Source organism: Aspergillus nidulans, chromosome VIII, assembly GCF_000011425.1.
Source record: "Aspergillus nidulans FGSC A4 chromosome VIII".
Taxonomy (NCBI): Eukaryota; Fungi; Ascomycota; class Eurotiomycetes; order Eurotiales; family Aspergillaceae; genus Aspergillus; species Aspergillus nidulans.
The window spans coordinates 3303702-3330743 of record NC_066264.1 but is presented as its reverse complement, the minus strand read 5'-3'; the positions used below and the strand labels follow the sequence as shown (position 1 = coordinate 3330743).

Below are 27042 nucleotides of genomic sequence, written 5' to 3'. Positions count from 1 at the left end.
ACTTTAACCGGACTTTGATTTAGGGCGGCTGCACATCACAGTCCCATTGTCAAAGAAGTCATGAGCCTGCCAATTAATTATACTGATTGTTGACATTCTCACTGTACCATTATCCGCATTTAGAACGATTCAGTTTAGATCTCTGAATTAATATCCATGTACGGCATGGGTCATCCTCAACGAGCAAGTTGCACCTCCAAGCTCCCTCTGCACAAACTGGTCAGATAAAGAATCCTAGATCCTGCGTAGGAAACTCTTCACTTATCTCAGCAATATTGATACAGGGAGCTTACCACACTGGTTCTGCTTCTTCAGTGCTCTCTACAACCGCCTAAATTCAGTGCTTCTGCTGCCCAAGAGGTCCTCTGAAGAAATAGTAGATATGTGTAGCCATCAGCTCGCCGCATCTCCCCTGGCTCATATGCTTATACCTTTTCTTGGGGTTGCGGCCTTCACCAATATGACTCTCACTTTTCTAGGATCCCACTCACGGGTGTATTTGGCAGTGCATAAGAAGCAACGCCCATCCCTTATCGACGATACGAGGATGATGTATTTATCCTAAGCGAGTACCGTCATGGACCCTAGCCTGCTGCGATCGCTACTGTGATTCGGACTGCGAGAATGATTATCGTCCTTAATGGCGCTCTGTGTGTTTTGCTGCCTACTCTTGACATTGTGTCATATCTGTCGAGCTACCAATATAGCCCCAACCCTAACTGAGTAGTTCACGCATTTAGTCCTTGCTGGGATACAACACAGTGTAAGATATCAGCATAGCATTCACTTGACATCGGCACTTATTGATAGATAAATATTTCAGTGCCTGATCAATATATCACGATTTACCTACAAGATCCCGGTCTCCTGAAAGAGTCACCCTCCCCAGTGGCAGTACAATATCCCACCTCCTCGAACTTTGAAGTGCTCAGTACTCTCACAATTTCTCCAAGACAGAAGCAGAGATGTATCTAACTTCACGCAACATCTACCCAGGCCGCTCTCGTCCCCTACGCTCCGTGACCTGCGAGCCCGATCCTCCCTTCTCCACACCCAGTACGGTACATCAGGGTCATTAATCCAAAACATAAAAGTTAAAGCGAATGATATGTATAGAATGATATGTATAATCGGTGAGTGTATATGAGATCTTCCCCGAGTAAACCATTAATAGTTGGCTTCCGTCGCACCTCCCCTCCAGCTAAATTGGCATAGTACACCCTCTCTTGACCCAGCTCCTCATTTTCTTCAGCTGCTTAGCGAGGTCCGCGATGGATTGACCTCATTGTGGCCAAATTCAACATGTCATGGTCATGTGACGTGATGGATTAATATCCCATTTATGAAGAGTTCGAACCGCCCATTCACTGACTAATCTACACTGATGGAACGACCCAAGAAAGCTATCTATGATGAGTGTCAGCCTGCTGCTGACCAAATCATATGGGCCTGGGAGGTGCCGTATGCCATTACTGTTACTCTCGACAAAGACCCACAGAACGGCGTCTGCTGCTTCAACCAAGACGTGTTAAGGACAGCCTCATAACGGCATGGCGTAAATAAGCCCAGGAGTTCCGTAAGTACCTGATATGTGCTCTGCTTGAGGTTCAGAGTCAGCCACCCGTCCTGCCAATATGCCTTCCGCCAGTCACGCAGGGCGCTTGACCACTTGTCTCCAGTCGAACAGGAGGCTTGGAACTAGCAGCATTGAAAATTGTTCATTATGAACAGATACGGACTGGATGTTTCTTTTTTTGGTTGTAATAGCTTGGCTGGTACAACTGGGTTGGCTCGGATCGTGGCTGAAGGTTCGGGATCCGTGGGACGACGGGGCGTGCTTCGAATCCGAGTTTCCTCCTTGAAAGACGCGTGATTTATTCTTTGAAGTTTACTGTATGAGTGTCGGGCATTGGAGTGCCTGACTTCACTGCTTCTTCAATATGATGCATTGGTGGGCCTGGGTGTCCCACTAGATGCAGAATCGTAACTATCTGATAGGCCATGTCCCAAGTATGTCTTATAGGGCCACTCTAGCCGAGGCGCCGAGGCCCCTGCTCTCAGTCACCTTTGACAAGAACCTGAATGACTGAAAGTTGGGTACCGGCACAGGGCTGGGAGCACTGGGTGCGGGGAGCCGCCGGAGTTGGTTAGAGGAGTGCGAGGGTCTTACTGCCTGGAATCAGCTGATGGAGGGATCTACAAAGCCACGAACCTTGGACAATGGGAGGCGACGAGGGTCCGAGAGATCCGATGTCTCACTCGCTGAGACCTGGCCAACGGTTAATGGCTGTTCCCATAATTAGTACCGTCAGCCTCTCCGCAAAGCGGAGAACGGCTGCGACCACGATTGGCTGACCACTGGCTGTCAAATTTCATACTACTATTCTTGACAGCTTTGATGGCTTTTGAAGTCATCAGGATTCTGCTTCTTTCTGGCTTTGGAGAGCAGAAAGGGAGGCAGGGTGTCCACGGAAACACATAAATACGGGCGTCTGCCTCGCCCAGCTCGAATACCTGGATATCCCTTCATTCCAACATCGTCAGCCCTAAAACAACAAACAGTCTTCACTCCAGCCTCTTCTATACAATATCTCTTTCATACACTACTCTCATCTGCAAACCCCTCCCAAAGACAAACAGTCAACACCGCAACCATGAAGCTCTCGCTCAACCTGCTCCTCGCCACCCTCTCCCTCTCTTCGACGGCCTTTGCTGCCCCCTCGTCGGCCAAATCCATGATGGTCGCCAACACTCAATGGACCATTACTTCCCTTAAGCGCGTCTGCGACACCGCCGACACCAAATGCACCTGGACCTTCGGCATCGACACGGGCTCCGACTCTACCGACTGTACCTACGTCGTGACGGGCACGCCCGCCTCGCAGGCGAACGGCGGCCCTGCGCATTGCGGTGCTTACACCGTCACCTCTGGCTGGAGCGACCAGTTCGGTGCGGAAAATGGCTTCACCACCCTCTCGGTGGTCAATGAGGGTACCCGCCAGATCATCTGGCCCGCGTACACGGACAAGCAGCTTGCAGGAGGCAATGTTGTCACGCCGGACCAGAGCTACACGCCTTCTGTCCTTCCTTGAACGGTTTCTTGATCTGTTGTTTGCTTGGGTCTATGCTTTGCAATATGTATTACAGCTTTACATCATCTTAGGGAAAACTTGTATCGATAATCTCAAAAATAATAATTTTGGTTTACCACGTTGCCTATCATGCGTTTTCACTAGTAATATTGATTTCTTAGTAGTACTGAGGACAAGCATGTTCTGAAACTGCTTTCATGAATGTTGCGAAAGGATTAATATTCTAGAAACCAACCCGGAGAACAAAGTAAATAAACTAGAATAAAAATAGAATAAAATGAACGAGAAAAGAGATAAATCATTTACCTTGAAATAGAAAGAAAGAGCATGTATCTGTCAGTGCTGACATGCCCATGTGCAGCGCCTCAGGTGAGGAATGCAGACAGCTGAATGGCTTTCATTGGGCTAGCGGAAAGTTGCACATTCGCTCAAAATCGTAGACATTTGTTTTACTGCAAGAATTTGAATGGATCCATCTTGTTGTCTTGAGCGAGCCAGCTGGTAGTTGCATCACGGCATATTGGACTATGGGGCTAAAGCTAAGTGCCATGAGTATAGCTGTCCTAGGCCACTAACTGCCCAGGCAACCCACACACTTTCATCCAGCAGTGCAGCCTAGACCGCGACCTTGATAGGGAGGCAGTTGTTAAGCAGTATAAGGCCGTTATTGCCTGCCTTCTGGTACTTTTCCTGACATTTCGATGCAAGCTCACTGCATGCCTAGTTTTCAGAACGCCAAGCCATCATTGCTGCAGTATGCAACACCACGCTGGTCCCTGTTTGCCTCTTTGCCAGAAGACAATGGGAAGCAAGGCCTTTAATCCATGCCTGCTCTGATTGGGAGCAAGTTCCTGAGACGCTGCTTGAAACTTCAGCAAGCTGCGATCGCTGGCTTTCAACAGGACGTCAACCGTCACCGACAGATACTGCAGCGTCGGGAACAAGTGGACTGATTGTAAGACTACCTGCACGACCTGTGGCACGTCTCCTACCAGGCGCGCAGGTACCTCCCGATGAAGCCCCGAGCACGATCGAATGGTGCTGGCCATTCTCCGTACGGAGGGCAAAAGCCCGCTTTTGTGTCCCTAAGCTGGGCTTTTGAAATCGATCGCGCAACGACGCGAGACGGCACATTCTAAAAATTGGCCTCGTTATTGGTGTCGGACATGGTCGACTTCTGCGACAACCTGTTTGTGAAAATGCCTAGCGCCCAGTGGCTCACGTTATTCTGTTTCTGGCTAAGCTGGTCTCGAGTCGTAGCTTTGGGGCCAGCTAGCCCATTGAATGAAGCGTGCGTGGGCAAGGGCTAGGAGGTGGTTTGACAACGATGTGAACGAGGGTCGCCGCTGGGCCACCGTCCCAAATAACGACCTTCTGCACAATCTTCTCCGCAATACCAATACATTGAACGTGCTGCAGTCTCAGAATTCTTACTGGGTTTGGCCTCTTGCCCCCTCACCAGTCTCTACATTATGTCTCGCCCACAGGCAGGACGTCTTCGGTAGTCCAGCTTGTAGATGGCAAAGTCAACATAGCCTCGGAGAGGTAATTGTTTCTGTTAACGCATACTGCATGCCCCAGGTCATGATGGTTTTGGGATCGGCCCGGCAGACGAATATTGCATTGCACGGCATCGGCACACGAAAGGGGCAGTAGCTTCTCGAGGCTGAACGCCACGGCCTGGATCCAGTCACACAGCTGCCGATTCCACCAGTAAGGAAATTGATGCAAGGCCAAAGCAGGCGCGAACAAATTTTATCCGTCTTCGAGTCTGCGGCATTGGTGAAGTGGTTAATACAAAGCTGCCCGTGAAAGGCGTCGAGGGTCTACGGTTCGCGGATGCAAGCAAGCGTCATCAAACGGTTCCTGACGTATAGAGCCGTGTTTGCCCTTACTTACCAGGTAGCTGGTTTTCATTTGGAGTATTTCTCTCATTAAGATGGCACAAATGGACCAAAGCCCCAGAATCATACACAGTTGGTCCTTGTGTTGGCAACAATACAAATTGCTTCTTTGCCGTGAGAAACAGCCAGGTCTAGCTGCGTTACGAGCAGGGTTTCCTGCATTGGCAGTCATCTATTCACCCGGACCACGAAAGAGTACCGGCGTTGACTAGCTGCCTTCCTATCCCAAAAAGGTGCGGATGTAGACGCCGGTCCAAGGCTTCGACTTTGGTAACGGTGCGGACAAGCACGCCAATCCTGATTTAGTCTATGCAAGGAAAGTCATGCGTACACTCCATAGCCACCGCGTATGCCGACGTACTATGCAGGGTCAAGACGGACGAACCGGGCCTAAGCTGATCCGGAACTGCCCGGATCAGCGCAGTTCAACCGTGCTGAAAATGCCAGGGGCCGCGATTCCAAGAGAGGTCTGATTGGTGGGAATATAGTTACTCTATGCCCGTGCATGGATTATTCCAGGATTTATAGTCGCGGTGCTACCTCTTGGTTGTCATACCGAAAGCACGAAGCGAACTATGCTCTGCATCTGGCCGGGCTGGCTCTATCAACGATGAACTCAATTCAGTTGGAGTTAAACTCGAAAGAAGGTGAATATTTATGTGCTACAAATGGCTGAGGAGATGAAGTAATGCATTGAGTGAGAAGATACTCTCAATTCTTTTCTGTCACTCCCAGCTTGGATCCCCCAATACCCTCTGCAACCAACCTCACCCAGTACCCGTCTCCCATTTACGACCCACCACTTACAGACACTGCGAGTACCATGAGTTCACCACTGTGCAAGCCCAGGGGCTAGCGCAGACCGTCGGACCAGTCCAGCCATTCCCACCACACTGCTCCCAGTGCTGCGCCTGACCGGTAGCCGTCGACGTCGCCGAGCTAGTTGTACTAGTAGCGGTACTCGTCGTCACCGTTGTTGTTGGCCCTGAGCCTCCACCGTTGCCAAAGGTACTTCCAATAGGACCAAACTTGATGTTCGAGTACACGACATACGCATTCGGATATTGGGCCTCGACTTCAGACGGAACGCCCGAGTCCGTCGGGCACGTCCCGCGCGCGATACCTGGTTGAGTCGGGTCCGCGTCCGTGGGGTAATTCGAGTCGAGCCAGAGCATGTTTGAGTAGTTGTCGTCCCACAGGGACAGTACAAGGACCATGCCTTGTTCCAACGCGGCGCCCATGCCCGCCATGCCGCCGTGGGCGGAGAAAACATCGACGTCGCCGAAGAGTTCCTTTTGCGACTCGCAGAACTCCGTTGTGATCGAGTTACCCGGATTAGCGGGGTAGGTCGACTCGGAGTTGGGGATGACGACGCCGTTCTGGACATAGAAGCGTTTGATTTCCGAGAGGGTGCCTGTGTCCGTGTTGTCGTCTGTCAGGAACTGGGTCACCACTGTGACCGGGCTGTTCGTGTCGACTGTCAGGCCTGGCCCGTAGAAGGTCTTGTTCCCCTGACGGTAGGAGTTAAAGTCGCAGCCATCGGGGTCGCAGGTGCCGCCGTAGCGGTCGTTGCTATAGGTCCCACCGCATGAGTCACCGGTGCAGAGGGTCTGGCCCGGGGTATCGCAGGGATGGGGAGTGAAAGCAGTGGAAATGCTGTTTGCCTCCCAGATATCCATCTCTGCGCAGCAGGAGCCGTGATTGCCGACGCCGCCGTTGGGGTTCGTATCGGAGGATTCCCAGCCCTCGACGTTGGCGACGCCGTTGATGAACTTGAGGTCCCGCGGGCACTGAGAGTCGCAGTATCCCGTGCCGTATTTGGCACCGGCTTCGTTGGTGGCATAGCGGGATTTGCCGCCGTCGGCGTCCATAGACACAAAGTAGACCGCCCCGTTGAGACCGCAGGGGAGCTCGGAGACGTCGACGTCAAAAGTGAATTCCTTGTTGAGCAGGTAGAACATGGTGTATGTATCCTCGTCATCCATGAGATAGACTCTGGAACCGATATTCTTCTGCTGCGACTGCGTGACGAAGTTCAGACGCAGCGAGCTGCCGGATGTGGTGATGCCGTATGTGGAGGCATAGTTAGCACCGTCGACAGCGCATTGTTCCGCGCAAACCTCGTTGCTGGTGCAGATGGAGGTATCCCATTCGTTGCCAGTATAGCAGTTGGTGTACCCATTGACGGTGTGCAGCCAGCGCCAGTTTGCGTCAATAGTGACCTCGCCGTTGACGGTGGTGCAGCTGCCGGAGCTCGTGCAGGTCTGCCAGGTCAGGCCGGGGTGCACTTCAGCTTGCTGAGTGCCGACCTTCTGGGCTTGCACTGCAGAAAGCAGAGAAGAGAAAAAGAGGAGAGCTTTGTACAACTGGAATGAAGATGCCATTGTGCCTGAGCTTTGAGCGGTGGTGATTCTCCAGACTTCCAGAGCAATCAGATGAGGTTTTTATACTCGTCCATAACTGGAGTTCATCTAAAACAGAACTGTCAACACGGCTCTCCGGTCCGTCTACCGCAACAGTTACTGCATGAAGTCATTCAGACATGACGGAGAAGCCGGAATGAATGGCGCCTTGACGAAACAGGCACTCCGTGTATACTCTCTGGAAGTACCAAATGAGCAGTCCAAAGAAGTAGAGAAGTAGAAAGCCACATGATATAATATATTGAGCATACTATATCGTGCATGACCTGCAGGATACCTCTCAACTCAAGGTAACAATACCCGAGACGCGGTCGAATGAGAATGCCTCGCCCATGCGGGGAAACCATCAGCCTGCAGATGAAGGCGGCCGCAGCAGGGACCTAGATTATATCTGCAGATGAAATGCACCCCGTTCCACGGTGAGTCGTCCGTCTGGGCTTCGCTCGAGGCTGAATACCGAAGACTGAAGCGTGAAGAACCGGGGAAGTCTCACAAGCATGGGTGGCACCATAACCTCGGACCTTCACATAGAGCCCTAAAAGAAAGCCCTGAGTCCATACCCTAGCCCCAAGCCCTAGGGCTCAGCCCAGGCCCCGGATTACGTGGTAACTACTAAACCTTATAACGAATTGCTGGTACGGACTGCTGTGGCCTAGAATGTTCGCTCTTATCGATCTTATCAAGCGATGACTCAGCAACCGCAAGCAGGACAGTTCTGCACGTGACTGTTTCAAAGTCTCCGAATTCGGTAGGGATTCCCGCGATTTTACAGTGAGTCAAATCGCCCCTCACTCCAGCTTCACTTCTCTCCTCTCCATCTTCAACAGAGCCCAGAAGCGATTCAATTCGATTCAAAGCATTCTTCTTCAACATGAGCTTTATTCTCACCCTCTCCTGCCCCGACCGGCCCGGCATCGTCAGCGCCGTGACCGGTTTCCTCGTCCAACACAACCTGAACATCATCGACTCCTCGCAATTTGGCGATCCCACCTCGCACCGCTTCTTCATGCGCATGCACTTCGGCCCCGATACAACTGGCGCCAGCGATGGTGCTGCGGCCCCCTCCCTTGAGGCCCTCCGCGAAGCCTTCACCCCGATCGCCACCGCGCACTCGATGTCCTTCCAGCTCCTCCCCGCCGCCCACAAGCCGCGTGTCCTGATCATGGTCTCCAAGATCGGCCACTGCCTCAATGACCTGCTCTTCCGGCAGTCCACCGGCCAGTTGGCGATCGAGGTGCCACTCATCGTATCGAACCACCCGGACTTCGAGACCCTCGCGGCAACGTACAAGGTGCCCTTCATGCATCTCCCCGTGACGGCGGACACGAAGCAGCAGCAGGAAACCCGGATTCTCGAACTCATCAAGGAGTATGATATTGAATTGGTCGTCTTGGCTCGGTACATGCAGGTTCTGTCGCCGACGCTGTGCGACGCTATGTCTGGAAAAATTATCAATATCCACCACAGTTTCCTGCCCAGTTTCAAGGGTGCTAAGCCCTACCACCAGGCTTATGACCGCGGTGTGAAGCTTGTCGGTGCGACGGCGCATTTCGTCACAAGCGATCTGGATGAGGGTCCTATCATCGAACAGAATGTCGTTCGCGTGAACCATGCCTTGAGTCCGAAGGAGTTGACTCATGCCGGAAGTAATGTGGAGAGCAATGTTTTGGCTGCGGCTGTCAAGTATTTTGCTGAGCGCAGAGTTTTGTTGAACGGACACAAAACGGTCGTTTTCAACTAGGCGTGACATAGACCTTGGATTGATTCTATGTTGGTATGTGTATATATAGGGGCATAACACGGGTTCGGTCAAAGTTGAATTTCAGCGTGGAATGGGTGGTAGTCCTCTTCGCCAGCCCACTGTGCCTCGTGCAAAGACTCGCCCATCTGTGATGCGTCCATCCCGAGAATGATATCCCTGACACGTTAGTCCACATCTCAAAGTTGAAGGTGTAAACTCACTCATCCGTAGCTAAAACTTCCAACCCAGGTACGCAATCTACCAAAGCATACAACACGTAGCTTCCGACAAAACTCCACGTAAACCCGATTAGCGCCTCCACGAGCTGAACCCCAAGCTGGCGCCAATTGCTATCAAAAACACATCCACCGGCAATGATGGTTACTCCATCGTACGCGGCGACCTCACGTTGCGCAAAAAGCCCCGTCGCTACCGTCCCAAGCAGCCCACCCAAACAATGTGTCGCAAATGTATCTCCGTTATCGACCCAGCGTCGAAGGGCAGCACCCTTGGTGAACTTAATCCGCAGCGCCTGTCGCCCAGCAACGGCACCAACCACGCCAAACGCGACCGACGTACTCAGATCGATAAAACCCGCGCTCGGCGTAATGAGAACCAGACCCGCGATAGCACCGAGGAACGTACTGTCCAGACTGAACTTCCCAGTTTCTGCATACGTCAGGCCAGCCCAGGTAAGGGCACCCGAAGCGGCGCAGAGATTTGTCACGCAGGCGGCCATGATGCTCTTGAAGTTGAGGGCTAGTGTTGTCCCCGCGTCGAAAGCGAGCCAGGCATTCCAGATAATCATGAGCGCAAGGAGCTGGCAGAGGGTGTTGTGTGGTTTGTGCAGCCGGAGATGCTGGGGTGTGCGCTTCGTGGAGCGCCGCGAGCGGAATAAGGGGTAGGAGAGGTAGATACTCATTGCTGTTGCAGTGGCGCCGCTGCAGATGTGCACCGGGGTGCCGCCGGCGAAGTCGAGAGCGCCGAGTTGTGCGAGGAAGCCGTTGTCTGACCAAACCATGTGCGCTAAGGGGGCGTAGATGAAGGTGCTCCAGAGCTGGGGCAGTTAGCAGTGTTTTATATAGAAAGGGTGCGCAACTGACGAAGATAAATGGGATGAGAGGGAGAAGACGGCCACGTTCGCAAGCACCACCAATGGCGATAGCGCAGACGGTCGCACAGAAGATGAGCTGAAACTCCGAGAAGAGGATCTCAGGGATGGTGCCAATGGGTTCAGCGAGGACGCCAATGTGGAATGCTTTCGAGAGCCCGCCGATGAATGCATTGCCCTCGCTGTATGCTAGGGAGTATCCGATCATCCACCATTGTACCGAACAGACAGCGACAGCAAGAAGACCGGGGTAGAACGAGGCAAGGCTGTTGAAACGAGTTGAGTAGCCAGAGTAGGCGAGGCCGACCGCTGGAATGATGAGCCAGCAGAAAACAGAACAGACGAGGATAAAAAGAGTGTCTGTTTTGTTGCAGGCTTCCCAGGCTGTTTGGATTGACATCTTGGTCATGTGCGAATTGATAGAGATGGTACCGTCAATGCGCTCTACCGTTCGGGTCTACATCCTGCCCCTGAAGTTGGAGTAAGTGAGGTTAAATCATAGATGGCGCGTCTGTTGGAGGACCCAGCTTATCAGCACCTAGAGGTTCGAGCTCATGCTTATCAGGATGCATCGACCAGTGAGAACGAGAGGGACTATCAGTTGTGATGTCCCTGTTGATTCGCGTACATGCGGAGCTGCAAGTTCGTCGCCGGTTGGCCTAGCGCAGCCAGGATCTGCATCCACATATCACGTTCACCTCGGCTCATCCTGTTACATGTCGACGAAAAAAACTTGCTATATCCGCGTATCTATCCTTGCTCGTATCTTGCAAAGCGAGGATTTCGTCTGCGAGATCGCTAGCCCATGCGTACTCTGAGTGGAACCCCCGCAGATCAACCAAACGTTCACGTAGCCACTCACGCTGCGAGATGTCATCAGTTTCGATGATTGCCATTAGCAGCGGCCAGTGTATGCGGCGAAGAAGGCGCGGATCTGATGCGTATTGCTTGCGCGCAATCTCAATTATATTGGTAACAGCGACGCGCTGAAACGGCGACGGCGGCCCCGGAGGGTATAAAAGACGCCGATGGAACAGAACTTGTGCGTAGAAGGTACTAACAGCCATATTGATCGTGTTAAGTGTCCGGCGTGTCGACGCAGGTCCAGCAAACTTGGCGGTTAGAAATAGATCGGAAAATTTCTGCTAAGGTCAGCTTACGTCCAAGACAGTCTGGAAAAACCATACTTCGCGGGTGGCCTTGATCTCCTTCAAAAGTAACTCCGCTTGGTTGTTGGTCTGTACGGCGTCATCGGATAGGGCTTGCCATATTTTGTAGCGGAGAGTCATCCCCGCGTGGAGAAGCTCTAGGGCACGGTAGTTTTCCATATCATCTGACACCTCCTGGTCAGGATATTGCTTGCCCCAAAAACACCGCCCCCATAAACGAGCGCAACGATAGAGTCGGTCCGGATGAATAGCCTGGTTTCCAGATTGCAGCACGTATTCGGTGAGCGAATCTGCCGTTCCCATCGACCGACAGCCCGAGTCGATATATCTAGTCCGTCAGTATCGCTTGTGCAAAGAACTGGGCAAAACGTACATTATCCAAAGGAGCAACTGTTCCGGAATGAAGGAGACTTGAGGCGCGGCTTCCGACTGGACCGTGTCCATGAACATGAGTACCTCGTCTACTTCTTTACCCTCAAAGAGTTTAGAGTGCGATTCTAACAGCGAGCGCACACCGCGGAGGTGAAGCTGGAGATCCTGCACAGATTGCCCAAACTGCCACTCGTAGGATATCATCAGGAACATACTCGCAAAGACAATCTCCAACTCGGGCTGCGAGAGGGGCTTCTCGCGTGTCTCGAGGAGCTGCCGGAATTCCTTCACTGCGAGGCCATAATGATAGCGCGCGTGGTCCTCCGCAGAGGGTCGACCTGGAGACCGCACGAGCAGCCCGTTTCGATGCATGTCGTTCGCAGCCAACGCGAGTATCATGCGCATGACGACCTTGCTGGAAGCGGCAGGTCCTTGGTATAGGTAGCTGAAACCGCTCCACGCCCATGACTTGATGTAGTAGAACACAACGGACGAGGACGGAAAGTATTGAAAATATATCTGGTCCTGCTCCATGAGCATCAGCGAGTTCGAGCACGCGATATCTGTTCCGGATAGTGACGGGTATAACGGGGTCGGAGCTGTAAAGGCGGCCGGCAGAAAAGTCCATATCTCAGGGAATAGAGCTTCCGGGCATAGCATCTGACTGAATTGAGGGCTCAGTGCAAGGGAATTGAAATCGAGAGGCGGTTGTTCAGCCGTACTCGACGTTGCCGCAGCGGTTGTCGTTGGCCGTCGGGCTCGAGCAGGCTGGATAGGGACCGGGGTATGCGATCTCCCCCGCTTCACGACAGCGGCCCATTCGCAAGTAATTCCCAAGGCAGAGCATCGTTTACAGACCGGACGCTCCTCCCCGCACTTTACCTTGCGGCGACGACACGTGCTGCATCCTAAGCAGGGGATCAGAGGTTAGCAACACTGCATTGCGTTTCCCGCGGAGAACGGGGAGCTCAACAAGTACCATTCTTTGAGCGAGGAGCATTTCGACCGGTCATGGGTTAAGTCACCCGCCGTTCATATGTGCAGACGTGGCCTGGAGACCAAGATAGACGACTATCTAAGTCGGTGAACAATTAGGGACAATGTGGAGGTGATTGGGAGGTGAAAGTGCTGGGTTGTATTGCCCGCGGAGAGGAGAAGGAGCCGAGGCGGGAGCGCTTAGTCATCATTCTCACGTCAACAAAGGTACAAGCCTCAAGCAGTTATGAACTCATACAACTCGTGAAACTCGACTCGAAAGCTGTTACTATCGTCCATTTCGCGAGTGATATTTGACTGGGTGTCGGTGTACTTTGGGAAGGAACTCTCGTCTCAAATTAAATACTAATATTCTATGCAAAGAATATACACCCATTTCGTCGGCCGGTATCACTGTGTACCATGCTCAACCACGACAAAGCCTAAACTCCACACAGCGAAATCGATCTCTTGAACGTCCTTTGATTATTTGCAGCAGTGAGTGACGAGATTATCAGCTTAAAGTGGGGTTAGGTTCTTCTGTGCCTATGCGGGGTCGAATCGATTTGTGAACACAGTTATAGAAGGCTATATAAGCACGGCAGATGGCGCTCTGATGAGCGGACAGAGGGCACTTGGAAATTGAGCCATACTACACTCCGCACTCAACTTCGGCTGTGGAAGCTCGGCATTCAATTAGTCTGGCACTTCAAAAGCCCGCGCGGTCAAGCGAGATGGCTACGGCATAGGCACGTTAAAAATATGCCGTTTGCTGAGTCTACACCCCTTTTTTCCCTACACTGATGCGAAAAGGATGTCATGAATGAGCTCTACGGCTCGTGAACTAATGACAAGCTCCAGTGGAGACGGCACGAGCAGCAGTAAAATGGTCAGGGCAAATGCTGCCATATAGCCGGTCTGATAAAGTTCGATGCTCGGCTGAGTAAGAGGGGTCCAATAGAAGCACAGCTGCGTAGACCGAGATAAGTTGCGGAGAAGCGTCCATGCTGCTGATCAGCCAGATCTGGTTGGTATGGAGGGGTTGGAGTTGGAGACTCTTATCGTGCCTAGGTACGTTCATTGCATGGGGCCGAGTTGGAGTAAGGTGATAGCGCAGATCGTCGTAGATGTACAACAGACTAGGTTCCAGGAGCAATAACTCTCCGGCGCAATTATTACTGCTGCTAATGAGTCCCGAGATAAGATATCTTTCAATATCAGCGTACTAAGTACCGGCCCGGAACTGCATAATCTGATATGACAGAACGCCGAGCAGCCCTAATCCTCCCTAATGCAAGCTATTTCAAGCTCTGCCGTCTCACGCCACCCCGACATGACAGCGAGGCCAGTCTGATCGGCATTTGCTTTCCCTGTCTGCTTCCAGCCAAGATAGGGTCCGCCACAAGAATGCATCAATGTAACAGCCGTTATCGGACTATCCCCGTCCTATCAAGAGGGGAAGCGGGGGATGCAGCAGGAAAAGCAATCAGATAACCTTAAGGTCTCAATCGCTTACCCTGCCCTGCCTTATAAAGGCCCTTCCCTGCCAGGGTATGGCCTGCCTCCCCGTTCTATTCGCCCTCTGACTTTTTATATTCGGGAGAATCCTCGCTTACCATGGAGAAAGCAGCTGGCCCTTCTGGGCCCTCTGCAACTGGCCTAGACTCCAAAGTAGAGGCAGAGACATCAATCATTCGCGATGTTGACCTCGGCGAGATGCTGGAGATCCATTACACGCCCGAGCAGGAACGCAGGCTCGTCCGTAAGCTGGACCTTGCGTACGTCCTGCTGCTGATTATTGCCCTCACAGGCTAGACTAACTGTCTTTTTCCAGGCTGATCCCAATCATGGGCCTCGTCTACTGCATGCAGTATATGGACAAGGTGGCCCTCAGCCAAGCGACGCTGCTTAACCTCCGCGAAGACCTCAACCTGCACGGCCAGGAGTATTCCTGGGCCTCGACCATCTTCTACTTTGGCTACTTTGCATGGAGCTGGCCGAGCTCCTACCTGATGGTCCGCTTGCCTCTAGGGAAGTACATTGGCGCATCGGTGTATGTTTTTCTTATTTTCTGCTGCCCCCGCCAGCACATATCAATACTGACAATGCAGTCTAATCTGGGCCACCGTCCTGCTGTGCACCGCCGCCACCAAAAACTTCGCTGGGCTGATGACAGTGCGCTTCTTTCTCGGCGTAGGAGAAGCTGCCATAGGTCCAGGCTTTGGTTTGGTTATTGGCATGTTCTACACGCGGGAGGAACAACCAGCCAGGCAAGTCAGCCCCCAGTCGCCAGCCGCTACCTGACGAAGTAGTTCACCATCTGACAGAGCACATAGACAAGCCGCCTGGTTCCTTGGCAACGCCGTCTCAAACCTCATCAGCGGCCTGATTGCCTATGGCATCGGCAACGTCTACATCACAACAATCACAAATTGGCAGCTTCTCTTCCTTGTCCTGGGAACCATCACCGCTGCCCTCGCCTTTCCAATCTACTTCATCATCCCTTCCAAGCCGCAAAAAGCCATCTTCCTCAACAAAACTGAGCGCGCCATTGCCCTGCAGCGCACCCTCAAGAATAAGACAGGCGTCAACGATACTGGACGCTGGCGATGGGATCACGCGGCAATGACATTCCGTGATCCCCAGACCTGGCTCTTCTTCCTGTATTCTGTCTCGACAAATCTCTGCAATGGCGGTCTGACAAGTGTACGTCCCGCCGCCGCCTTTCTCTAAGCCTCATTCTACTTGCAGACGGATAATATGAGCCAACCAACTGATCATGTAAACAGTTCTCCGGCTTAATTATCAACGGATTCGGCTACGGCCGGGTCCGCTCCCTGCTCATGCAGATGCCCACCGGCGCCTCGCAGATCGTCTTCATCACCATCGGCACCGCGATCGCAACCTACTTCCGCAACACTCGCTGCTTGATGATGATCTTCAACAGCTCGGTCGCAGTAGTCGGCATGACGCTAGTGTGGAAGCTCGACGAGTCGCACGCGGAGGCCCGCGTCGCCGGTCTAGCGCTGGCCTCGGCCTTTGCAGCGAACATGCCGCTCCAGATGAGTCTGATCAGCTCGAATGTGGCCACCTTCACGAAGAGGAGCCTTACCAGCGCTATGTTATTCATCGGCTACTGCATCGGGAATATCGTTGGACCGCAGTTCTTCTTGGAGAGCGAGGAGCCGGCTTATCCGGTATGCTTCAGTTCCTTCTCCATGCCTACCTACCTGCCTACCTAGTCCTGTGGAAATTGAGGAGTTTGATGCTAACCAGTACAGACCGGCATGACCACAGCCGTCTCGGGTCTCTCCTTTGGCGTATTCTTCCTAATTCTGCTTTTGGCGTACTACGCGTGGGAGAACAAGCGGAGGGATAGGGTATACGGTCCGGCCGGGCAGTTTACGGAGAGCGAGGAGTTGGAGCAAGGGTTGTCCAATAGGACGGATCTGGAGCTTCCTAGTTTTCGGTATGTCTTATAGGTGTTCATCTTACGACCGTTACGATTCGATTGGTTCAGCAGTATATAGTGTAGTTATTCGGTGAGGGGGTATAGTGCTGTGATCAGATTTTACTATGCCAACGATCATGATAAATGTCGGGTATATGTATGCATGGTGCCGGGAGTAACGGGTATAAGTGCTGTTATACAGCAGAAAAATAAGAGAAAATATAGAACTGGAGAAGGTATATCCGCCTATTATCATTCAACATATGTCTAAGACGATCCACGTCCATACAGTTACTGCAGAAGCTACTTAACACAAAGCATAAAGCCTCTTACCTAGAACACGTCTTTTCTGGCGGAGGAACGACTGCTAATGCCGTCCTACCAGCTAGCTTTCATATCACGGCAGAAGCAAGTTTGATTTAACCCGAAAGCTCCCTACTTTATTGGGGTAGTTTTGCAACCCACATAACTTACAAGGACAAACAAGACCGCTACCAATCCGCTACCTCAAAGTCTTAGCTCGTCAATCTGAGATCCCTAACATATCATATCAAAAGAGAACAACCCAGTAACTAATAAGTATCGAACCCTTGCTTCCTCACCACCCAGGTCTCGGCCCGGGCTTATGCCCAGGATGCCCGTGGCCAGGTGGATGTCCGTGTACATGTCCATGTCCAGGTCCATGCCCGAATCCCGGCCCCGGTGGTCCAGGATGCGGCCCTAATCCAGGTTCCCGCTCATGGGGCCCGGGAGGCCCAGGAGGGCCGGGCTCAAATCTAGGTTCGTGAGGAAAGTGGTGAGGGCCAGGGGGGCCGAGTTCAAATCTTGGTTCGTGGTGATGATGGTGAGGAGGGCCAGGGGGACTCGGAGGTCTATGTCCGCGCGGACTAGGAGGACGGTCTCCGCGAGGTCCTGCGAAGGCTGGATTGCCGTATCCCCACGGTCCGTTGGGCCCGTTTATCCCGCCGGGTGGGGGATAACCCTGCGGCGGACCAGGGGGGCCGGGAAGGCCCGGGTTGTGTCTGTGGTGATCATGCTGGTGCCCGTGATGATGATGCGGCTCAGGAGGCCCATGAGGACCGGGACCGTGATGTCCTCCTGGTGGTCCGCCTCGCGGTGGAGCAGGGGGATGTTCGTGGTGGTGGTGGTGAGAGAATAAGCCCATTGTGAAGGGATGGTGTGATTGATAAAGTGAAGATTGTGTAGTAGGATTCCGCGTTCACTCGATAGGTTTAAATACTCTGACGAACCAGGCTCCAGCGGACTCGCTTTGAATATCCTGTTGCGTCCCAAGGTCACAAGCACAACGTGGCTGCAAGAACGGGGTATCCGCAGCGGCGCAGCCTTATTGGATCCGTACCAACCTACGGCTCGATAATGGAGTTAATTCCGAGACAGTGGATATTCAATTGCTTGGCAGCGAAAGGCTTGGGTCTCTTAGCGCTCGCTTGCGTAAAGCTTGAGATTATTTAACGACAGAAACAACGATGCCCCTCAGCAAAGCCGCTACTCTCTAATGAGCCACACTGAGTGCCGGCGATCCCCCTGATCTGACTGCTAGACGCATGTATAATTCCAAGTCCCGGCGGGGAACTGTGCCGTCTCCCGCAGCCCTGCTTTGCTTTCCAAACATATTCACGGTTTGACGGAGTTTACGCCATAAGCATTGGGTCGTGCCATGGCAATTGTGTTCCCCTTTCTGAGTTCGTCAATCATGTGATGCGAATACTGGAAATGACTGCCGAGCCCTCGACAGTTTGGGAGTATTTCACGGGGCCGTTGCCCAGGTAAGGATTGACACCAAGTGGAGGCCGTACGTACGCACTCCACTCTGCAGCGTCATCTCAGCCCTACTGTGCTCTATTCCGGATTATTTGTAGTAAAGACGGACTCGGAATTATCCAAACAATCCAAAAGTAGAACCTTACCGCTGAATGGCATGGCTCAATGGCTGCTTATTCTCCTTCGCCTTCAACTGGTCGTTTGAGGTTGAACAGCCGTGCCTTGGTACTTGAAGGGTCAGATCGCGCACCGCTGCCGATAACGGCGAATGGATCAAACAATGGTCGACTAGGATGTAGCCTTGAACGCAGTTCTTATTGGGCAATGAATGCTTCAAGATCTAAAGATGGACTACTGTCGTTGAGGCCTTAGAAGGAACGGTCATCGGATTATTGATAATGCGCTCCGATCAGTATCCCGATTATCAACAGTATAGAACGGATAACTCTGAGATATGCCGTTATATTTCATTCGTTCATTCAATCATTCATGCTTTATTGGATATCTACGCATAGCTACGACGCCGCAATCCGCCGCAATCTGACTTGTTTGCCCCCGGCGTCCTAGAAATCTCAGCAACTTTGAGAATTGTAGCACCGGGACAGCACAATAGATAGCCCGGTTGGCCTGCGTGGCTTCACAGTGTATAGACAAACTTGAATGATAGAAGTGATGAATTAATCGGTCTCAAGAAGAGCCATGTCGCTCAAACCAAATAGGCAAAATGCAGTTTCATTGAGTTCCTAGTCAATATTGGAACCATTGCCACTTCAAAGCTTTCGTACTAAGTATTAATTATTATGCATCTCATATTGCCAAGTCCACCTGGAACTGTAGGCAATACGTCATAAAAGTCATGGTCATAAAGCAACGGTCATAACCCAGACCAGATAAACCACCTCTAAGCACAAAAGCGTTCTACTTTGCAAGCTCGCTCGCCATCCGACTCTTCGCCCGAATCGTCTGCCCATAAAACGCCAACACAAACGGCACAAGGCACAGCGCCGCTCCAATGGCGCCGAGCAGACTGCTTGCTTCGGGGAACCCCAGATTATTGAACATTGCGTTAGTGACGAGGGGGAACACGCCACCCAGCAGATTTCGGCAGCAGCTCTGCGCCGCAATCGCCGAGCTCGCGTACCGGTGGTACGTATCGGCGAGGTAGTTGAAAACGGCCAGGTAGACGGAGAAGATCCCCATAGTTGAGCACCCGATCGCAATCGTCGGCGAGATCCAGTGGATGGAAGGGGAGGAGGTCCAGCCAAACCAGAAGAGCCCAATGGGCATGAGGACGGCCTCGAAGCAGACGAAGTAGAGCCGGGCTTCGGGAGTGGCAGGGAGCAGGTTGAACCGGTTTGCGATTTTCTCTTGGTAGATGGAAATCACGGTGATTAAGAGGGAACCAACGCACATCGCTTTATTGAAGTTTCAAGATCAGTATGGCATGCGCCGTTTGGAAAGGGGTGTGCAGGGGTTGGGCACGTACAGGTGAAAACAGCACCGGTCTGCTCGATATTGAATTCGTGGTTCGTCTTGAATACGAGCGGGATGGAGCCGAACTGCAGGTAGAGAACGGCCCAGCTGAAGGAGACCCAGAGGGAGAAGAAGAAGACAACGGGTTCGGTGACGAGCATGTCTGTATCATCCCTTAGTTAGTGATCTTCTCACCTACAGACCGAACCGATAAGGGGTAAGAGGGGTAAGACATACGAAAAGGCCGGTACAGCGAGATGCTGATCATCTGCACGAGCGACTGGCGCTGCTCATCGCTCTTGACCTTCCACCTGATCCGTCTTGGTTTGGGGTCACTTCCCATCAGGACTCCAACGTGTCCCGCGGCCTCGAGCTGCTCGTAGTACGTGTTCAGGGCACCCGCCTTGCGGCTCAGGATCACACTACCTCTGGTCTCCTTGAAGAAGAAGAAGATAATGAGCACAAACACCCCAGAGACAATTGCATGCGACCAATAGATCCACCGCCACGAGGTATGCGCTACTATCACACTTGTCAGCAGGGGAGCCAGCCCCGTGCCGAAGAGCGCGGCCGCGGCGAACAGCGCCATGGGCGTGTTCCGCTCATGCGCATGGTAGATATCACTGATCACGCCGCCGACCATGGTAGAGAAGGTCGACGCCCCGACGCCCTGGAAGAACCGGGCCACCAGAAAGCCGCCAAACTGCCTTGTCCCGCCACAAGCTACGATACACGCAACGAAGAGCACTCCGCTAGCGACGAAGATCGGGCGCCGCCCGTTGATCTCCGAGAACGGGGCGAGCACCATCGGCGCAAGCGCGAACCCGATGCAGAAGAGAGTGATACCCAGGTTATAGACTACCGCGCTGATATCCCAATCGTCTGTCAACTGACTTGATGCAGGCGTGATCTCTCCGGCCGAGTACCCGGCCAATCCAGTGACACCGCATGCGATCCAGGTCATCATCGACTTGCGCCATTTCGGCCACAGGAAGGGCGAGGTATATTTTTCAAGATTGGGCGCTTCGGGAGCCGGGCTTTGGCCCGGTCCCGGAGGCGCAGTGATCCAAGGGGTGGGAAGCGGAGTGTCGAGTTCGAGATAGAGATATTCGATTTCCTGGTCCAAGCAGGCGGGCTTCTTCTCAGTTTCGAGTTCGTGTTCGTACTGTGCCTGTTGGGGATCGGGTTCTATCTGCGTGGAGCTCGAAGCGCTCGAATGGGGGGCCATGATGGTGCAGGGGATTCACCTCTCGTGGGCACTTGGATAGAGGAACCTCGAGCTCCTGCGGGAGATAGGGTACGAAGACAGATAGGGAGTCTTTGGCGTGTCTAGGTTTTTGGGATCGGGTATCAAGTGCCGTTTATGAGTGAAATCAGAATTGGGGATCAGCCCAACTTGCTTAAAATTGGGGATCCTGATTGATCAGCAACAGCTTTGCATCAGCCCTATATTGTAAAGGCACTTGTTACGCTTGAAGCCGTCTATCGCAAATACATCTGCCTCGGTAGCGATAACGGTCCCATGCGTTCTCTAATCTTAATGCTGAGCATTTTAGTCGTTATTTCCAAGTTCATACTCTGTAGCTATACTGCTGCTTGAAACTATAGGGGGCAATGAAGAAAAAAAATCTTGATAAGAAAATTGGGGAATCCCCACTTTTCATCACTTCCCCAAATTGGAGACGATGACTCAACATTTAGTTTATGTTATCGGGGAGACCGGGATATACTCCGAAGTCTATACTGGTTTACAAATCAGAAACGCATCGAGAACCACAGTTTGATAGACAATCTAGGAGGATCCAGGAGACCAACAGAACGATGTGCGAGACGTCACACACAAAGCTCAGAACCGGTTCAGTAGTATCATAGCAGTCGCGGTCACTCTCAGCAGGAGAGCCCTATCCCTATGATCTCTTCATTGGGAGATGGTTCAGTGTAATAAGCACCTTACGGCCCGCGATTCGCAGTTACCTTGGAACAGATAGGATAGGGAACTTGGGAACCTTGGGCAACAAGGACTATTTCTTGGCTTCTTGGTCATTGGCCTGGGATACGATTAGGTTTGATATGATGTGCTTTATTGAAACAGCCTCGTCAAGAGCATGAAGGCATCTGGGTGCTCTCCCACTTGGTCTCTGGGGTATATATTCCACTGCACCTAGCGAAGGATAGCCGCAACCCCAGCCTAGCAACTGCAGAAGGAGCGGGAATAGCAGAACGAGAACGAACTGCACAAAGCTACTCGACCGCTGACGAATGGAGCAGTAGCCGTCGGGATTCGAGGCAATGTAGTGAGACGCGCCGTGAATGCAGAACCACTATTGGCTGCTTGTGCTTGATCACGAATATATATATATATATATATGTTTAATAGTGTACTTCTTACAGATTCTCGCTCTCGACGGCGGTCTATGTTTCTAGATCGTCCAAACATCTTAGGCAAGTCACTAAATGATCCGAAGTTATATGATTCTATAGATTGGCAGGTATCTGTGGCACTGCCCAAATACTAATAATGGTGAGCGAACGAGCGAGGATAACCTCAGCATTCGCTACTACCCAGCGCCAACAACGACGCAAATCCACCAGTATCTGCCGCAGATAGTCAAACAGTGAAGAAGGCTGAGCAAAGTCCAGGCTATTTTATGCATTGTTCGCGTATGAGCAGCGGGTTCTCTGCCTGGCCTCAGACAAACACCGTATGCAGTGTTGAGCCGGCAGCTCATCCAGTCGAAATCTGGTTGAATAAATGTGGGTACTATAACGGACGCTTTTTCGCCAATGTAGACCCAGTCACAGGGAAAGACGCTCCGAAGAACTTGGCTTGGGGCGATGCGTCCTGGTATGCTATAATGCTGCCCTTTTGGGTTGTGGTCCGGCTGCAGGTACCGAGTGAACTGGCCGCCAGTCTACGCTGACATTCGGAGAGTCGAGTCTCGAACCTTGCGTTTATGGATGTAGATAGTGCAGAGTGGATTCCGGAAGGCAGTTCAGCTACAGGGCCAGGAATGCAGGCCTGGGCTGTCGGGACTATAACCTTGGAAGTTGGTTGGCAGGAATGCTAGGCTAGGAACAGGTACAGGCACGACTCTCCACTGTACCTGGAGCATATTCTGGCGCAGGATCCCTAAATGACTGTCAAGCTCGTTTCAAATCATCATCAAGCATTCTTCCGTATAATTTCTTCTCGTGAGTTTCTTGTTTTTCACACTATTACTGTCTACATGGAATGCTAGAGGCATACCTCTGGATCAACTTGATGTGCTCATGTGATTGTTAGGCATTCGAAGGAGTTTCTTTGCTGGTGGATTGATCAGTGTCCTGATTGTTTGATCTATAAATTCTGGGCTTGTTCCTGGTCTATCAACTTCGCATCGACAACGACGACAACAATATCCGACACCAGCTCGACAACCCAGCTCGACAACAAAGCTTCTTTCCAGATCTTTTTCTTTTCTGGATATTATTACTATTATTACCTACTTTACTGTTCTATATCACTTCCTGTGTCGATATTCTATCTGTTCTAAGATCTGCACATACATACGTACGTGTCGTGTCCTTCCCGCTGAATCCAGCCAAGTCAGATACTAAACTATCCCAGAGTCTGTTCAAAATGCAACTCACCAAGACCCTCAGCCTGCTTGCCGCATCGCTCTCTGTCCTCCTCGCGCCTGTCACCGCGGCGCCCGCTCCCGGCACCAGCTGCCACGTTGGCGCCAGCTGGCCCGACCACCACGACTGCCACAAGTTCTTCGAGTGCGCTGCGGGCGGCCATCCCGTGCGCAAGACCTGCGGCCCCGGCACCGCGTATAGTCCCGAGATCGGCGTTTGCGATTATGAGTGGAAGGTCCGTTCTTGCCGGGCTCATTCCTGGACCCACGGTGCCGAGGAAGGTGCTTCTGGTTCACATTCTGGGTGGGACAAGTCGAAGAACGAGAAGGGCCATGAGGGTCATTGGTCTGGCGCTGGGCGTCACTGAGCATCTACTTTATACCTTTATTCGAGTGGGAATTATCCTGTCTACCTTAGTGGTCGGGCGAGTGGTGTCTTGTTTTACGCTTACCCTCTACAAACTAATTTTAATATTCACATTGTAGAGTTAGGGTGCTACAATACTTATTTTAACATTATGTTTAATGATGTCTCCTGACTCCAGCCTAAGAAGAATGGGGCTTCAGTGGATAGAATGACTACCGAATCATAGATGGCCTACGCAGATACTCGAACTATCTGCCTTGCTTCCCCAGGCAGAATTCCGTTCACCGTTTATACAGGTCTGATAATCCTAGCTTAACATGCACATGCTGTGGACAAGGCACCGGGACGGCTCTAGTGTGCTTGTCGGCAATCCTGACATGCCTCTAGCACTAACTTCGGTAGTACTCCTGGCTCGCTTTTGGAAGCCTTGGAAGCTGCAGCTACCGCAGTTAACGCTCCTCTCCAGACAAAGCTAGTGGTGAGCTGGACCAGGCTTGGATTTCCCTAGAGCAGATAGAGCCCGACTCTGGGGGATTGAAATGCACTTGGCAGGTGCTGGCCGCTTCACCTCCCCGGTATCTCGTGGTTCTGCTTTCTGGGCAACTAGGTTGTAAGCACGCATGCTGCGGATTCTTCAATTTTTCAGGAATGGAGTAGGCTCAGGCGAGAAAGATAGATATCTACGCATCAAGCAACTGGAGAACACTGGGCCACAAGGCAGGGACACTCGGTGCATCTAAGTGATCAGGTTTAAAAGCAGAAACACGGAGAGAGGCGATTGAATGGATTTCAAGCTTCCTTTAGTTTATTGCTGATACTGATGTCCTCACAACGTCTCTTCAACTTTCCGACTCCTCTTGGGCCGACCTTCATGCAGACTTAAGGAGAATACCCCCGTGGAAAAGAACATTGCAGACCAGCCCAGTGATCGTGATTGATCATTACGGCTTCAATTTTGTCAGCGGAGATCAAAAGCCCTCACCCTTTGTGCCTTTTCTCTGACGGTTCTGCCATCATATGTACGAAGTAAATGCACGCCCATCCCCCGCGCCAGTCCCAACCCTAAATACCCAGGTTTAGTGAGACCACTACATTCACCCTCCCCCCACTACGAGGCAAGCAAGCGGCAATAGGGCAATTGGTGTGAAAATACCAGGCTTAAACTCTGACGAGTTATGGTTGCGTTAGGTCCTTTCCTTCCGAGTCCATGATAATTATTGCATGATTGGTTAATATGCTTATGTACATTGAATCCCTTTCCAACCAGCAATATGACGAATATATAAAATAGCTATATATGCGAACGCCATCAAGCCGCCAAAGTGATAAGGGCCGCATTTACCATGCGCAAGGCGAGGCCGTCTGTTCTTAGTGAGTATATGCCGTCTAAAACATATGAGCCTAAATAACTAAACCCGCTCCTCAGCAACATTTACCGTAGAGTCAACATCGAACGTCTGCATCACCTCCGTCCCGCGATAGATCTCCATCCGCGATTCTGGTTCTGGCCCAGCTCCAAGCGCTAGCTCTTTACTCGACGCAGCTGACGTGCCGCGAGCACGGCCATGATCAAGCGTCAGCTGCTCCTGGCTGTTATTTGCATCGTGCGCCGTCGCCGAGTGCGAATGCTGGGTCTGAACTTGTGTGACCATGATCGGAAGCTTATCTGGACGAAGTGTGTTCCGGCCCGTCTCGTCAAATGTGGATAAAGGGAAGGACATGTCGTGGACGCCACGCGGACGCCGGAAATAGCGCGTCGGCTTGGGAGTACTGGTCGAGGCGGAATTGCCGCGGCTCGTTACGATGCCGAACCAGATGCGAAAGAGAGGGCCGAGCGTGGCAAGGTTGCCGGCTATGATTCCGAGGCTGAGCTCAATGTAAGCCCAGATGAGCATGTCGACGGCGGCATCTGAGGTATCCGGTGTTAGGGGGTTGATAGGACGGGAAGGCCAGGGGGATAACGCACAGAGGGCATCAGAAGCAGCGTATCCGTCCATATATGGGATGCGGACGACGATGGCAACAGTAGCACTAGCTAGTCAGCGGAATCGCAGTAGATATTTCGTATTGTGAGGTATACCAGACAGTTAGACACAAGATGCTCAACACCGCGAGCTTGGACTGTTTCGGCATCTGAAGCTTCCAAACGATCAGGGCCGGTAGGATCACACCAAGACAGATATCGATGATCAGTAAGCTACCTGTTGCCACATACGCGATGATCTTGCTTTGCTTTGAAGTTATGCAGGTCCCCTTGAACCGCGGGTCCAGGGTCATTTGATTCCAATTATACGAGATGGGCCAGCACCGGACTATATCGGCGAGAATAACATAGGCGCCGTGAATCGCAGTATATATGAGCAAGATCCACAGAAGTCGAGTATGGAATGGCTTGACTGTAAGTCGCATCAGAAACAGGCAGACCGATATCTTGCAAAGGTCTGTCGCTAAGCCGTAGCCGAGCTGAGCGATCCACATGTACTATCTCCAGTCAGCACCCACCGAAAGACAGAATGGAGAAGATCTTGGGATTCAGCTCTCCAGGCAAGCGGTATCTCCAAACCTTCACCGCGACTGCTATCCGCTGGAAATCTGTATCCAGTCCGAGTTTGCGGCCGAGGCCGTAAAAGCTGCCTCCAATGACACACGATACATGCATGATGTAGCAGAGCTGCAGTTATTTCCCCATTGTCAGCTGCATTCCCTGAAGCAAGGCCTGGTAAGAAGTTGCATACCAGCGCTATGACCATGACCCCGTCATCCCAGCCGACTGCTCTGATGACTTTGGCGCGCATGTAGCAACGCAGTACCATGGTTATGCAGACCAACGGAATGAAAGTAATCGCAATCGCTCTGAGCTGCCCTGATCGATCATCGTGGTCGGCCATATTGGCTGTGGAAAAATCCCCGGCTCTGATGTTTCCAAGGGGTGCCACAGCTGATATACGGCTATGGTACGGCGCACCATGAGGCCATTCTTGCAGTGCCAGAAGTACTGACAAGACTCGTTTATCTTGACAGCTTATGACGAAACGGTAACTGGTAAGAGAGCAATGCTCAAGCAAAGCTAGCTTGAGCCAACCCAGCGAAATAGGGAGTGTGATAGAGCAATGGCGGGGATAGGACGAGATATGTCAAATGCGGTACCGAGTCAGCATCAAATTAGTTCGATAGTCCAAGGCCATTATCATTCCCTCCTGCCATCGGTTCTTGGTCAATACAATCACATAGTGTGGTGCAAGAGCAAGCAGCATGGCCCACCGCGAGCCGTCATAACTGACACCTTGCATAAAATCCTTGGAAGCAGCTGCCATTTATTGAAGGGGCGTCTATATCACTCGAGGCAAATGAATAGGTCATATCTCAGTCTGCGGCAGGGCACCCGCTAACGGCGCCGAGGCTGGAAAATCTGACTCGTCTTCTGCAGTGATCAGAGTTGACAACTTGCGACCAGATTAACAACAAACCTGCTGTCAGGTACAAATGCCATTGGCGGGTCTTCAGTAGCCATTTACGCATAGTTGACCTGTCGTCTTCAAACAAAGACGAATTGGAATCACTGACC

At 52.0% G+C, this 27042-nt stretch overlaps 9 protein-coding genes across 9 annotated transcripts, besides 1 other annotated feature; 4 read left to right on the top strand and 5 right to left on the bottom strand.

The window, feature by feature from the left end:
• Window positions 1–27042: part of a sequence feature (contig 1.7 1..773302(-1)) that runs on past both edges of the window.
• Window positions 2544–3200, top strand: ANIA_00493 (uncharacterized protein). The gene has a single exon (XM_653005.2). The coding sequence runs from the start codon at window positions 2655–2657 to the stop codon at window positions 3090–3092; it is 438 nt and encodes a 145-aa protein (XP_658097.1). The 5' UTR covers window positions 2544–2654; the 3' UTR covers window positions 3093–3200.
• On the bottom strand, window positions 5800–7380 carry cbhB (the record flags this gene model as incomplete). Its single annotated transcript, XM_653006.1, has 1 exon — window positions 5800–7380. The coding sequence occupies one exon, from the start codon at window positions 7378–7380 to the stop codon at window positions 5800–5802; it is 1581 nt and encodes a 526-aa protein (XP_658098.1).
• On the top strand, window positions 8215–9337 carry ANIA_00495 (formyltetrahydrofolate deformylase). The gene has a single exon (XM_653007.2). The coding sequence runs from the start codon at window positions 8291–8293 to the stop codon at window positions 9158–9160; it is 870 nt and encodes a 289-aa protein (XP_658099.1). The 5' UTR covers window positions 8215–8290; the 3' UTR covers window positions 9161–9337.
• Window positions 9229–10680, bottom strand: ANIA_10097 (ammonium transporter; the record flags this gene model as incomplete). Its single annotated transcript, XM_050613383.1, has 3 exons — window positions 9229–9337; window positions 9382–10217; window positions 10264–10680. The coding sequence occupies 3 exons, from the start codon at window positions 10678–10680 to the stop codon at window positions 9229–9231; spliced, it is 1362 nt and encodes a 453-aa protein (XP_050469204.1).
• ANIA_10083 (uncharacterized protein) lies at window positions 10976–12825 on the bottom strand (the record flags this gene model as incomplete). The annotated part of the gene is made up of 4 exons (XM_653008.2): window positions 10976–11383; window positions 11432–11768; window positions 11814–12720; window positions 12792–12825. The coding sequence occupies 4 exons, from the start codon at window positions 12823–12825 to the stop codon at window positions 10976–10978; spliced, it is 1686 nt and encodes a 561-aa protein (XP_658100.2).
• On the top strand, window positions 14405–17018 carry ANIA_00497 (uncharacterized protein; the record flags this gene model as incomplete). Its single annotated transcript, XM_653009.1, has 7 exons — window positions 14405–14565; window positions 14622–14840; window positions 15124–15493; window positions 15577–15984; window positions 16069–16256; window positions 16356–16395; window positions 16848–17018. 7 exons carry the CDS (start codon window positions 14405–14407, stop codon window positions 17016–17018), a joined length of 1557 nt encoding a protein of 518 aa, XP_658101.1.
• ANIA_00498 (uncharacterized protein) lies at window positions 18939–20721 on the bottom strand (the record flags this gene model as incomplete). The annotated part of the gene is made up of 3 exons (XM_653010.1): window positions 18939–19435; window positions 19507–19656; window positions 19731–20721. The coding sequence occupies 3 exons, from the start codon at window positions 20719–20721 to the stop codon at window positions 18939–18941; spliced, it is 1638 nt and encodes a 545-aa protein (XP_658102.1).
• ANIA_00499 (chitin binding peritrophin-A domain-containing protein) lies at window positions 22892–23624 on the top strand. Its single transcript, XM_653011.2, has 2 exons — window positions 22892–23043; window positions 23101–23624. The coding sequence occupies exon 2, from the start codon at window positions 23113–23115 to the stop codon at window positions 23476–23478; it is 366 nt and encodes a 121-aa protein (XP_658103.1). The 5' UTR covers window positions 22892–23043; window positions 23101–23112; the 3' UTR covers window positions 23479–23624.
• Window positions 24887–26365, bottom strand: ANIA_00500 (putative integral membrane protein; the record flags this gene model as incomplete). The annotated part of the gene is made up of 4 exons (XM_653012.1): window positions 24887–25512; window positions 25649–25873; window positions 25980–26148; window positions 26213–26365. The coding sequence occupies 4 exons, from the start codon at window positions 26363–26365 to the stop codon at window positions 24887–24889; spliced, it is 1173 nt and encodes a 390-aa protein (XP_658104.1).